General features: G+C 52.0%; 1 protein-coding gene across 3 annotated transcripts in view; it reads right to left on the bottom strand.

Moving 5' to 3' along the window:
• The window catches only part of AP3D1 (adaptor related protein complex 3 subunit delta 1), a 52102-nt gene that overhangs the window by 10279 nt on the left and 27841 nt on the right, over positions 1 to 13982 (bottom strand). For all 3 annotated transcript variants that reach the window (XM_066276932.1, XM_066276915.1, XM_066276924.1), the window contains exons 7-22: positions 12756 to 12895; positions 12507 to 12580; positions 10065 to 10114; positions 7989 to 8038; positions 6862 to 6910; positions 5843 to 5988; positions 5614 to 5762; positions 5307 to 5537; positions 4576 to 4807; positions 4003 to 4148; positions 3449 to 3590; positions 2627 to 2698; positions 1764 to 1839; positions 1308 to 1504; positions 830 to 903; positions 192 to 366 (exon numbers count right to left, since the gene is read on the bottom strand). In XM_066276932.1, the coding sequence (XP_066133029.1) occupies positions 192 to 366; positions 830 to 903; positions 1308 to 1504; positions 1764 to 1839; positions 2627 to 2698; positions 3449 to 3590; positions 4003 to 4148; positions 4576 to 4807; positions 5307 to 5537; positions 5614 to 5762; positions 5843 to 5988; positions 6862 to 6910; positions 7989 to 8038; positions 10065 to 10114; positions 12507 to 12580; positions 12756 to 12895 (2003 nt within the window). The remainder of the gene's footprint in view (positions 1 to 191; positions 367 to 829; positions 904 to 1307; positions 1505 to 1763; positions 1840 to 2626; positions 2699 to 3448; positions 3591 to 4002; positions 4149 to 4575; positions 4808 to 5306; positions 5538 to 5613; positions 5763 to 5842; positions 5989 to 6861; positions 6911 to 7988; positions 8039 to 10064; positions 10115 to 12506; positions 12581 to 12755; positions 12896 to 13982) is intronic.

Below are 13982 nucleotides of genomic sequence, written 5' to 3'. Positions count from 1 at the left end.
GTGCAATCACAAACAACGCTGGGTGTTCTGCCTAGGGAGGCTGACAAGAGTTCACTTTCCCCTTGATCACAACAGGCTATGACAAGTCTCAGTGCTGCCAAAAGCTGGGGTGCCTGCCTCTCTCCCATACTGTCACCTGCCTGCGCCTGAGGGAAGGGGGAAGGAGGCTAAAATCTATGGGTAGGGCTCACCTTTTGTTCCTTCTCCTTCCTTCTCTCCCGGTCTCTCTCTTTGTGTTTTTTCTCTTTTTTCCTGGGTTTCTTGCTTTTCTTTTCTATGACAGGCACATCCTCTTTCCCAGGGGACTTGGAGGTGTCGGCATTTCTATGTTTCTGAATGGGCAGCTTCTCACTGTCAGCTAAGGGCCTGGGGGCAGAGGGTGGGGGGCAGACAGGTCAAAGGAGGAGCTGGGTCTGCCCTTCCACACTCAACCCATCACCAAGGCTTCTGACGAGGCCTGGAGGAGGATAAACCCTTTTGCTGCCCCTTTTGTCCAAACATGTTATGTAAAAACCGCACAAGATGGACCATGGCTGGTTAGCTCAGTTGGTTAGAACGTCGTCCCAAGACATCAAAGTTGCGGGTTCAATCCCTGGTCAGGGCACATATGGGATGCAATCAATGAATGTACAACTAAGTGAACAACATACAAATGCTTCTCCCTCTCCACCCCAGCCCCACCCCCAGCCTCTCTAAAATCAATCAAAAAAAAAAAAAATGCAAAGGTTGGAGAAAGATGGAGAGGGATGGCGAGGACACAGAAACACCAGGGAAGCTTAGGCCTGAATCGCCCTGCAGGGCAGCAATCCAGCCCCAACCCAACACTCACTTATCCAAGTCAATGTCCAGGGCTCTGTAGGGGTCATTTGGGTCTTTGTCGTCCTCATCACTGGGCAGAGCATTCTGACAGAAGAAATGGGAACTTGGCATCTAGTTCACCCAGCTCATCAGACCCTAAGCTTGAGCCTAACAGGAACCCCCGCAACCCCCCCTCTCAGAAACAAACACCCTAGTCCACATCCATGAGCATGTCTGATTGACCCAAAAAGACAGGATGCACTAGCACCTCCAGGCTGCAGAAAACAGAGTGGAAGTGCAGGGGGAAGGAGGGGAAAGAGACACATACACACACATGTCCACTCAGCTCAATACTCCCTGGCTCTCAGGCTTGGACTAGGACAGCACTAGTTTTCAGCTTTCCCAGGCCACATAGAGTGGCAATAAGGAAGCCCGCCTGGAGTGTGGCCCTCTGACCAGTTGGGTCACATGTAGTCAGGAGGGAGTCCATGTCAGGCAAAGAGGCTGACCTCAGGCATCTCCTCAGTGACGATGTCCACCTGCTGAGCTGGGGCAATGTCCTCATCGCTCTCTGTGTGCAGTGAGCTATGGCGCCGTGGCTTGCCCTTCTTCTCCTTCCTCTTCTTCTTCCGCCTGTCCTTCTCAAGCCTCTGCCGGTGCCGCCGCTCCTCCTCCAGCTTTACGTACTGCTCTGATGTGGGCAGCCCTGCAGGCAAAGGCACAGCACTCAGACCCATCCAACTCTGGCTCCAGAACCATGTGTGGGCACTCTGGGGGAGACCACCCTGCACCTTGCCTGCATTAGAGGGTGAAGGGACATGTCTGCCCCTCAAGCCACTTAAGATGTGGGTAGGAACTTTATGAATGGTGATCAGAAACTGGGCTCTGGTCTCCTACTACCCTTGCCAATCGGAAACTCCCCATCCCTATGCCATCTGCTGTCTCTAAAGTGTACAGACACTTGCCTGGCACCTTCAAGGGCACTGAGAGATCGATCTGCACCACAGGTATGTGCTCCACTCCCGGCGCATCCTGGTACCGCTGCAGAGGCAAACAGCAAAACATTACTGGGCAGGATAGAGAGTGATACCTTAGGAGGAGGTAGGTCACTGCCCAGCTACAGGTACTCCGGCCACACAGGGAAGCAAGGGGTCCTTCTAGGAGATGGTCTACAGTGGGAACAAGTATAGGTCAAGACATAAAACTTCCATTAACTTTCCCCCCTGAATCCTTTCTTTCCAAGTTAGAAAAGTTAAGCAGGCTTGAAACCTCAGTGAAATAACAGACACACTCCTGATGGCAGGATAAAATATGCAGACAGGTGCTTTCTTGTACCATGGGTGGGGATGGGACTGTGGGCCCCTCAGGAAGCCAAGCAGAGTCACTAGGGAACCCAGCAATCCCAAAAAAGAAAGCACCCAAGCACCTGCCACATGGAGGCACATCTGCGGGGAGACCAACATGCTCCCCACTGGGGACACGCTGAGTAAAGGGTACCAGTGAAGGCAGCAGGTGCCACCGCAAATCAAGGTGCAGAACATTTGTGCCAGGGGGAATGTCTGTTCATGTGCAGCCCCCAATTGCAGAGGCATTGCCTCTGCAGCCTCTCTGCCTGTTGGTCAGAGTAGCTTCAACTTTAGCACCATGTATGGGACTGGCTTTCTCTCAGGTCCTAGGGTCTGGAAACACCCCCTCGGTCCTGCCATGTGGATCTATAAAGATAGCCCATTGCTTCTGCACAGACTGTAGGCCCTGGTTAACCTGAGAATAGATGAGGCCCCCACAGGGCCAGGGGCATATCTCTGGAGGATATTCGGGCTAGCCTCACCTTTTGGGGGGACGGGGAACTTTTGATATAGAAGGGATTGTTGGCCTGTTCCTGCTTCCGGGCTTCTCGACGCTGTGGAGATAAGATTCAGTATCAGTGAACATAAGCCCTCATTCCTTTCCAAGTGTGCGCCACTTCATGTTCCAGGTCCTGAGTGGGGCCCACCATTTCTCAGTACTTTACTATAGGCCTTTAACTGATAAGATATTACGGTCAGCAATGGAAAGTAGCAGGTGTGGGACAGGCAGCAGGTGGCAATAACCCCAAAAGGGGAATACTATCATCTCCACAGTTCAAGGATGGGGGTCTCGGGTGAGGAGGCCCCTCAATTAAAGGACATAGCTGAGCCAGGAGCCAGGTCACACTGCCTGAATACTCAGCCTGGGGGTCCAGGACAGTCCATAGTGGGGTGGAAGAGGGGATACCAGGGTAAGGGGTGGTATCCCTAATTTCAAAAGAGAAGAACCAGCCATGGTAGGGTGAAAAGCTGGGGGAACATATTATCTTTGTACTTTTTGGGGGCTGTATAAACCTTATAAGTTGTTATAAAGTCCTGCCCCCAGGAAGCTGTGGAGTTGACAGAGTGTGCCAAGTACACCTACAGGGCCCTGGGCACCAGGTCAGGCCCCATGGGTCTCTCTAGGGTGGTCTGAGGTCAAGAGAAGCTTCTTCTCATTCCAACAAAATTCTATTCTGGTGTCAAGAATTAGCTCAATGTTCCAGAGGACAGCGGGACACAGCCTTGATCCAGCAGGACCATGCATGGCTGCCACAAGCTCAGGGCTCTGAGCGGGCCAAGTGCCCTGAAACTATGGCACTCACCCTGGCCAGCTCCTCCTCATCAGCCTTGGGTGGCTGCTGCTTGGCATGCCGCTGCTCCTCATCATGGAAGATGGCCTTAGGCACCTCATCCTCAGACTCACTGTCTGAGGGTGGCTCGTTGATCCAGGCATCTAGGTCCAGGCTGCAAGGAACAGCATATCACACAATGGCTCCAGCCTGTGTGCCAGAACCTGGAACACTTATGGCAGGGGTCACAAAGGATGAGGTAGAGTCCAGGGGACACCGGAGTCTGGACTACTCTTTATGGCTCTCCCTATATTCTGGGGCCCTTATGAAGTCTCACATTGGCCCCTAAGGTTTATAGGCGAGGGCTACCAGCAAATCCACTTCCTGAGAGTGGCACCAAGGATGAAAACAGCCCCACAACAACAGGTCAGCACCCAGTACAGTCTATGGAATGGAGGTCCGTTTAGCCCATGCAGGGCTCAGGTACATGAGGCCCTTTCTCCTGTCTAGACTCAGGCCCAGTGTTGCTCCCACTGCCCCTCTTGGGGCCCCTGGCTCTGTGTCCTCCGATGGGCAGCATGGCTCACCCTTCAGGAATTGGAACCTTCTTCTGGGCCTTGGGAGCCACTGGGTTCAGCTCCCCAGCAAAGAGTGCGCTCACTTCTTCCGCCACTGGCACATCCTTAGCCTGAAGTTTCTGGATATGCTTGACCAGCTGCAAGATGCAGGATGCCTGTGGGGGCCACAGAGGAGCCATAGATGAGCCAAGAAGCATGGGGTTCTGAAGGCCACCTGGCAACCGCCAGGGATCTCTCAGACCATGTGGGAGTCCAGCCTAGGGAAGGGACATGCAGCTACTTTTGGTTGGAGCCCTGATGAGGACACCTGCAAGGCTCCACAAGAAGCCTTTGGCAGCAGAGGGACCCAGCTAGAAAGAAACCAGCTCTGACTCACAGCTCCTTCAGCAGAGAGAAGTGGAGGACAGGCCCATGCCCAGATAGATGGCCAACAGCACTATGTGGTTCTGACTCAGGGTTCAGGAGTGCAGCCACTGACCCTGAGCCTGTTGACCACACACCCTTAAATAGGCTCCTATTTGTCTACACATTCTCCATCATCCTTGCTGAGCTCGACCTGTGGCCCCACAGGCTGATGCATACCCGCTCCTGGACCTCAAGGTCCGCACTCTGTACGAACTGGGGTAGCCGCTCCACCATGAGCCTGGTGAGTTCCTGGGCTGCCTCAGCATCTGAGTCCCGCTCCTTTTGCTGCAGGATGGATGCATACAGCTTCACCACATTCTGCACATACACAGCCTGGATGTGGCCAGGCAGGGTAGTGACCTTGGGACGCAGCATGGCCTCCAGGGTCTGGTGAGGCTCCTGCAGGTGCCTGAAAGTGGGGAGGCTGAGTGAGCCAAGAAGAGGGGCCGCATACTCTGCTAAGGGGGGAGGCCACTCCCAACCCCACCCAGCATCAGAGCTTGAGGGAGGAGATTAAAGGGAAAAAACCATGGCAATGACATGCTAATCACAGTAGCTGAATGAAAGAGTTATGACAAAAAAGAGAAAAACACCATTCATCAGTAAGAATTTGGCAATGGACCACCTGTACCAAACAAGGACAGGAAGAAAACCTGGGAAAAGACCCCATGTCTGTGAGAACAGGAGGGTCATGGGACCCAGGGCTTACAGAGATTCCCCCTACCCCCAAATAGAAAGCAGCAGAGGTGGTACCAGTCCAGAGTCCAGGTGCTCTGTGATGGGAAAATCAGGTTTGTAGAATAAACTTTGGTTTGGCAGGTGCCAGGGAGGGGATGGGTCTGCCCGAACACGTTCCATCCTTTCCTCCTGGAAACACAGGCCCTGGTAGCCTCTTTGGGCCTACTCACTCAGAGAACTCCCCGCAGATCCAGGCAGCAGCATAGAGCACCTCACAGATCCCATTGCGCTGGGTGCTACTGGCCACCAGGTGAGTGCTGTCAAGCAGCACAGACATCTGCGACACAGCAAACCTGCGAATGGCCTTCACTCGGATGGCCACATCCAGCATCTGTGCAGCGATGAGGTGGCCATGGCGGGTGCCTTCCAGTCGGGTCAACTCCACTAAAATGCTGATGTACCTGCAGGAGGGAACTGTTGAGAACCACCCACCATGTGGCTGATCCATGTGTCCCTGGGCTATGCATGGGGACGCACCATTCAAAGTTTGTGATGTGTTGGTAGTTGGATTGGCTACAGATATCGATAATCTTTGTGAGAAGCTCATCCCGGTAGGTTGTGCCCTCAGCCTTGTCCACATGGGTCATCAGCTTCTTGACAATCTCCATCAGGTTCTTCTTGGACACCTGTCAGGGGGCCTGATGAGAGAGGGGCCGGGCAAAGGAAAACTGAACAGTGACAGGCCCGACCCAAAAGGGGCACCCACCATTCCATACAGGAGATCGAGGGCCCGCAGCCGGATGGACTCATCCTTGTCATCCAGGCACTGTAGAACAAGATCCTTATGGGCCTGCACGGACTTGGGGTGCGTTCTCAGGATCTTGGACATGGCCAACAGCCCCAGGTACTTCACTGAGGAGACAGCAGACACGGTTAAACTCGGACACACCACAAAAAGCTTTAAGGCTGACACGGAGAGAGGCAGAGTTTGCAGAAAGCTTGCTGCTTGGGCCTAACCACCAGGGCACCCTGGGAAGGTGTCTCACTGCTGGCCCCAGGTGTCCTGGACAGCACGGTGGACTGCAAGGGTATTCTGGAGAGTCCAGTGGAAGAGCCAGGACTCAGGATCAGGCAGTGAGAACAAAGGAATACCTCCCTGCCCACTCAATACTCTGTTACCACTGCTGTTATCCAAAGAGGTTACCAACACTTTCTAAATGTGGCAATGAACATGACACCAACCTTCCGGCCTGGCCCACACCAGGAAAGTTGACAGAGAAGTCCTAGGCCCCATAGGCCTGGTAAGGACCTCATGCATACCAGGAGCCACTGTCCATTTCCAAGCAGCCCCCAGGCGATATCCAACCCAAAGCCTGTTCTATAAATGAGGCTGAACTGACACATGACCACGCCAAATATTACACATCAACTGAAGTCTACTTTCAAGCTACAACAGCAGAGATTATGTGACTGCCCAGCTGAAGACTTAACTGGTTGGCCCTGCTCTAAAAAAAAAGATCCGGACTCAAAAACAAGCAGTCAACACACTTGGGCCTTAGAAGCCTGGGCCACCTCCATCAGGCACCAGGTCGTGTCACTGGCTGGAACCTCTCAACAGAACACATTTACAACAGAAGAGGGTGTGCAGACACACAGACCAGCAGGGTCACTCTGCCTGTTGGGAAAGACACCAAGGAGTTGTGAGCTACTCCATAAAATTAATGACAACAAAATCTCATACATTCTGGCAGGAATACGTACAGCTCTTATGGAAGAGTGACTTACAGTTTTGGTCAGAGTCTTCTATTAATATCCTCAACTTCTGAACACAGAGCTGCAAATGGGGAGATGATACTGGTTACAATTTCCTGAAGCAATGGTGAATGCAGTGTTCCAGTCTGCAACCCCATGAATGAGGGCCTGTGCATATCATGGCATTCATACTGCAGAGAACCCAGTGCTCAGGAATACTGTCTGCAAGTAACACTGAGGACAGACCGGTGATAACTGATGTAGATGCATGGGAAGTACCCACAAAAACATATACAGGCCACCATGGTGCTTTCCACAAGTGCCCACATGGATTAGTTAGGACACAGGAAGACAGAACAGCGGTGCCTTCAGAGGAAAGACTGAGATTCGGGAACCTACTTATATGTTACCTACATATGTAATAAAAATGAACTTTAGCCTCACCAGGCTGAGACGCAGTGGATAGAGCGTCGGCCTGGGATGCTGAGGATCCAGGTTTGAAACCACAAAGTTGCTGGCTTGAGTGAGGGCTCATCTGGCTTGAGCGTAGCCTCACCAGCTTGAGCATGGTATCATAGACATGACCCCATGGTCACTGGCTTGAAGCCCAAGGTTGCTGGCTTGAGCAAGGGGTCACTGGATTGGCTGGAGCCCACTGGTCAAAGAACATATGAGAAAGCAATCAGTGAACAACTAAAGTGCTGCAACAAGAAGTTGATGCTTCCCATTTCTCTTTCTTCCTGTCTGCCTGTCCCTCTCACTTAAAAAAATTAATAAAATAAAATAAAATAAACAAACTTGAACCCTTAAAACAATGGAGTGACCATTCCAATGATCCCCAGGACACTCAGGCAGCCCATGGGGCTGTGCTCCAGGGTGGGCACTGCATTTATAAGGGTAACAGACAGAAGAGGCTGGAGATCTAGGACGGTGGGAGATCTCTGGACAGGGGACAAGACATAGGCATATGCTCAGGTGGCTGCAGGGGTAGCCAGGAGCTGCTAACGAACTCACAGCTGAACCAGGGCAGTCAAACAGATGGTATGGCCTCTGGCTTGCTCCCTTCTGGGTGTAATGCATGGTGCAGGGACATTGAGGGGAGAGGCCTAGCCGGTGACAGAACCTTATGACTCTTGCCATATGTCTGGCCTGGGATGTACCTGGATGCTGGCACTGTGGTTAGGCATGCCGGATGACAGAGAGATGAGAACTGAAACAGAAAACCTTGGGTTAGGAGCCCAGCAGACAGAGGTTCACTTAACATGTCCAGTATGTCCCCAGTGGGAGGGACCCCAAGATGGAAATACTATCACATTGAGAAGTGCTTGGCCCATTTGACTTTTGTGCAGAAAAGGGCTAACACAGCAGCCTGACTGCTCCCTGGGAAGGCAAGCTTCCAAGGCTGTCAAGGTTGGCCCTCAGAAAGAGTCCAGGAACCAACTGATGGTGGGGGGACCTGCCCCTAAACTGTGCAAACACGTGGTTTACACTGAACACTTGCTCTTCTCCTAGAGTCTGGGACCCTGTATGTGCTGGACATATGCACTTGCATGATATGCTCCCACTGAGAACTCTGGGTGCTACATCTCTGTGGCCAAAAGAATAAACACCCCAAGGGTACCAAACATATCCGTTCAGGGCAGTTCCATAAAGCCCAGGCAACATTGTCCTGCCCAGTGGTCTGCACAATTACCTAAGACCTGCTGCTCCTGCAATTTGTCAGCCCCTAGACAAACTCACCCAGGCTCACTGTCCTCCCTGCATCTCCAACTGCTCCATCTCTACTGCCACGTCTGATCCTGCCATGCCCCGTCCTTCCCATCAACTTTCCAAACGTAGAAGTCTATTCTCTGGGGTCTGTGGATACCACCTCCAGGCACTATCTTGCCTTGCACGCCCACCCCTCTCTCTTTTACTCAAGGGCTCTCATGGCTCAGGCCACACAGCTACAGGCATGAAGCACAGACCCTGAGCCAGCTTCTTGTGAATCATGGAATTTAAGGCTATTATGGGTCTATAATGAGGGACTATGAGACTACTTCCAAACAGCTTTGGGCAGGGATGTGTAGGGACAGGCAGGCAGCGAGAAGCTCAGCCCCTTTAGTCTCCATTCCTCATTGCCAGTCTGTAAAATGTCTAGCCACAGGGACACATGGTCCAGATTGCAAACCAGGAGATGGCCATCTGGACCTGGGAGCAACAAATCAAGCTCCAACAGATACAGGAAGGAGAGATTATAGCTCTTCAATGGTGTGGATACGCATCAGCAGCGTTCTGCGTGGCCCTGGGCCAAGTCCTGATCCCAAAACACAGCCTCTCAAAAGACCTTCTGGCCCTGGCCGGTTGGCTCAGCGGTAGAGCGTCGGCCTAGCGTGCGGAGGACCCGGGTTCGATTCCCGGCCAGGGCACATAGGAGAAGCGCCCATTTGCTTCTCCACCCCTCCGCCGCGCCTTCCTCTCTGTCTCTCTCTTCCCCTCCCGCAGCCAAGGCTCCATTGGAGCAAAGATGGCCCGGGCGCTGGGGATGGCTCTGTGGCCTCTGCCCCAGGCGCTAGAGTGGCTCTGGTCGCAACATGGCGACGCCCAGGAGGGTCGCAACATGGCGACGCCCAGGATGGGCAGAGCATCGCCCCCTGGTGGGCAGAGCGTCGCCCCTGGTGGGCGTGCCGGGTGGATCCCGGTCGGGCGCATGCGGGAGTCTGTCTGACTGTCTCTCCCTGTTTCCAGCTTCAGAAAAATGCAAAAAAAAAAAAAACCTTCTGAGTACCCATGATTGTGTCTCAAAAAGCCTGTTATGGATTCCCACACCTAAGTGCCTACACTTAGGACATGGTTTGCTTAACATACTCAGGGAAAATGAGCCTATTGGCGGGTATGATGAATGGGACAAGAGAAGTGGGATTTGACACTGGAGGCTGGTGAGGGCAGTGGGCTCTGGCTGTGAGACCTCCCACAGGGCTGGGAACGGCTCAGAGACAGAGGTAAACACTCAGCATTGACAGCAGGTGGGAATCAGGTGGAAAAGGTTGGGGACCTACAACACCAGGTGACCTTGCACCACACTGGCCATGCCTTGGAATGGCCATCAGGGACCAGCTTGTTGTAAGCCCCACCACCAGGATAGGTACCCTCCTATCCTCCTGTCCCTACTAGAGACCTTCCCCTGGGGTGGAAGTGGGGGAGGGCCTCCCACTAACAGCAGCCACCTATTTCAGAACCAGGTAACTAGTTCTCACCTGCAATAACGGTGTTCACACATTCATAAAGAAGGGACATGGCAGATGTGCTGAAGGAGGAAAACAAAGAGACATGAGGACTGTGATGTGCTGCTCTGTGAGATACAAGAAGACCCAGGAGCACTACATATGAAAAAATGTGGTCATGTCAGCAATGGGTCCGTGACACATGAGGGATAGCCCTAACCTTTGACCCAGACCACTTTACTCCATCTGCTCCAAGGTGGAGCAAGCATGGGAGTCCTGGCTCCTGTCTGTGTTCCTGGTATTTGGTATCTCTGCTCAGTCAGTGAGGCCCAGAGGCTGTTCTCTCACCGAAGTCTAAAAAATAAGAGCATCCTGTCTACTCACCAAAAGTGACCTGAAACACTCCCTCCATTTCCCTTAACCTTCGAATTGTGCGACACCCATAAAGAAAAGCCAAATCACCCCCCCCCCCCCGCTCTATCAGCATGAAGACAATTCTACCAGCCCAGAACACCACTGCCTGGATCTACTCCAATGAGGGAGCCCAAGGGGCAGTCACACATGGTGATAAACAGGCAGGCAGATCACAGAAATCCGTGGACTTAACACCCTCCCCCCCGGGAACATGGGGAGCACAGCCTAGGCTGACAACTAAGGTGGGGACCAAGGGCATCTACTCAATTGACATTCTTACAAGTGATGCTCTCAAGCCCAATCACCCAAACCCCAGAGTATATAGGCCACAGGTCCCAGAGAGTACAGGCCATAAGAGCCGGTCCATGTCCCCGGTCATACAAGCAACAGCCTCTTATTAACTTTCTCTGAAAACCACAGCTACAGTGTAAGCTTTAAAACTGGTTATTTATATAAAACGGAAAATATTCCAAGCCCAGACACCTGTTATACAATTATTTTGTAATACTTGATCAGTTTATGAGCCAGGAGCCAGGAAACTGAAGCCCAGGGGCCAGAAACCTGTTTGAGGCCTGGACCTCACGTGGAGAAGCATGTGGCTCTGTTGAGTATGAGGACCCTGGCTACCACTAAATGGACCCCTGTGAGATCAGAGGGGCACTCATCAATAAGGGGGGATCCTAATCAATAAGAAGGGGTCCTCAGCAGGCTGGCCATTCCATATACAGGGTCCCTGCTTGTGCCTGGCACTGTGCCCGTCATGTGCAGGCACAGTTCAATCCTAACCTATCGGGCCCTGTTGTGAAAATAGGTGTGTTAGGCTTGCTCCTGGTACTTTGCCTGATTAGTGCATGGGCATGAGGCAGTGCCATATGTGTATTGTCTATGTAAGGGTATGGGTGCTTGCCCTCAGGGTGGATTACAGATTGCTTGCCTGCCTGCCTGCACTGAAGGGATTGTTTTTTGCTGTTTGTTAGACTGCTGCCATAAACAGAGGTTTTCCCCTGACGGTCTGCTCGTCCGCTGTTGCTAGACTCTATTAAATGGGAATGGGACTGACGAGGCGGTGGCGCAGTGGATACAGCATTGGACTGGGATGTGGAAGGACCCAGGTTCGAGACCCTGAGGTCGCTAGCTTGAGCACGGGCTCATCTGGCTTGAGCAAAAAAAAAAAAGCTCACCAGCTTGGACCCAGGGTCGCTGGCTCCAGCAAGGGGTTACTCAGTCTGCTTGAAGGCCCGCAGTCAAGGCACGAGAGAAAGCAATCAATGAACAACTAAGAAGTCGCAACACGCAACGAAAAACTAATGATTGATTTTTCTCATCTGTCTCCATTCCTGTCTGTCCCTGTCTATCCCTCTGACTCTATGTCTCTGTAAAATAAATAAATAAATAAATAAATAAATAAATAAATAAATAAATTGGAATGGCCCAATGCTTTCTGGCTCCGCAGTTTCTCTACTGTCCGCCCAAATCCAATGTGAACTTGCCTGGCCTTGGCTATAGGCATTGCAGACCCTGACCACCACTGTGCCCCCGAAAAGATGGCTTCTTGGCTCCAGTTCTTCCTGCTGCCCATGTCTGCCTCACCAGGGGACCCTGGAAGATTTACTGAGCCATCTGCCACTTGGCCCCCATGATTCAAGTGCAGGCATCTTAAGTGGCATGGCAGCTGTTAAAATATTCCAGAATTAAGCACATAATGATTGTCTGAGGCCTTCACCAGGACCACCAAGATCCACTGGTCATGACCAGGGGACTGAGTGAGCACCTTTCTTCCTTCTGTTTTGTTTGTGCTATTTCAAAAACTGAATGAGGGAAAGCCAGCCTAGCCTATGTCCCAGGAGGGCCAGTAGGTGCCGAGACACAGCTTCTCATCTGCAGCAAGGCCACATGCTGTGTTTACTTCTCTATCTCAAGACTTTCCTTAGGCTCATGCCTTCCACATACCAGCAGCCTGCCAAGGAGAACAAGCTGGCCCACAGTGGGTGCATCAAGGATGGGTGTGTATGTGTGAGGGAAGGGGGATGGGAAACAGGGACACTGTCCCCAGAGGCTCACCTGTGGATCAGGTTGGTGAGAGGCTCGATCAGCTTCTTGCCCAACCTTGGCTCCAAGGGGGTCAGAGCACCAAACTAGGATACGAGAGGCCCGGGTCATAGGCAGCAGGAGCAGAATGTCACATCTGAGATTCTACATAACCATACTGATCAACTCCACGTCCCACACCCTCCCAGCACTGAGAGCTCCCAAGACACCCCCACAGCCTTACCATATACCAGGAGGAGAAAGAAGGTTGGAAACACTTGCCAATTTTATGATTTTAATGAGGACCCAGTTGTTGGTTGAGGAGGTCATCAGCTTGAAGAACAATGGGGCCAGGGAAAGGTAGTTTTTAGGGTTGCGCCTGGCCAGCTCGCAAATGACGTTGACTGCTGCCGACTGGACCCCTGTGAGGTCAGAGGGGTCCTAATCAGTTGGGGGGTCCTAAGCAAGTTGGCCATTCTGTGCACAGGGATTCTGTTTGTGCCTGATGCTGGTCCCATCACCTGTGAGCACAGCTCAAACCCCCAACCCTTTGGGGCCCTGACCACCACTGTTCCTCAGAGAAAAGGGCTCAAGGCTGTAAGGCAAATGACTTTGCAGGATCAAAGTAACCCTGGGAGCAAGATGTCCACCACATGAAATGACTGCATTCTCCTCCACTCAGGGCAGCAACTACTCCCACTCCTAGCCCACCATGTCTGCTGCCTTGGCTGCCACTTTTCCAGCCAGAAATTTCTGTACCCTATAATTCTCCACGATGCATAGCAGATTCCCCAAGACACACCAGAGCCTGCAGTGGACTTGGAGAAGCTAGTTTACACCTGCTAAGCCCAGGTTTCCACACAGGAGAACAGAGTGACAGAAAATGATGGGTATTAGGAAAGCTGGAATGAGCCTGTGGTGTGGGATGAGAGTCAAGACACTGGAATAAATTCATGACTGCTAATATTCAGTCAGCTAGCCCCTCCCCCCCAGGGGATATGATATTCCAGCAGCATAAACACACTCAGCACCTCAATCTTGGACTCTAAATTTTACACCAATAAAATGGGACCAGGGCTTCTTGAAGAAATGGATTCCAGAGCTAAACCTGCCTCTTGTGGTATCAAAAAGCGAAGAGGTACAGGGGAAGGGGTGTTGTAGAACAGGGATCCTGGGATCTAGTGCCCTCAATGCCTTCCTCACAACACTTTCCACAAGGTTCTAGATGCTGGTGGAATGCTGCAGCCTAGCACAATCCCGGTCATTTATCTTTTTAAAGTATTTCTTGATTGATTTTAGAGATTTTAGAGATAAAAAAGAAGGGTGGCAGAGACGGAAAGAGGGAGAGACAGAGAGGGAGGGAGGGGGAATGAGAGATCAATTTGTTGTTCTACTTCTTTATACATTCATTGGTTAATTCTTGTAAGTACCCTGACCAGGGATCAAACCCACAACCTTGGCATATGGGATAATGCTCTAACTAACTGAGCTACTCAGCCAGGGCATGAT

The sequence above is a fragment of the Saccopteryx bilineata genome, chromosome 1 (assembly GCF_036850765.1).
Source record: "Saccopteryx bilineata isolate mSacBil1 chromosome 1, mSacBil1_pri_phased_curated, whole genome shotgun sequence".
Taxonomy (NCBI): domain Eukaryota; kingdom Metazoa; phylum Chordata; class Mammalia; order Chiroptera; family Emballonuridae; genus Saccopteryx; species Saccopteryx bilineata.
Note: the sequence above shows the minus strand (reverse complement) of the source record. Positions and strands in the feature narration are given on the sequence as shown.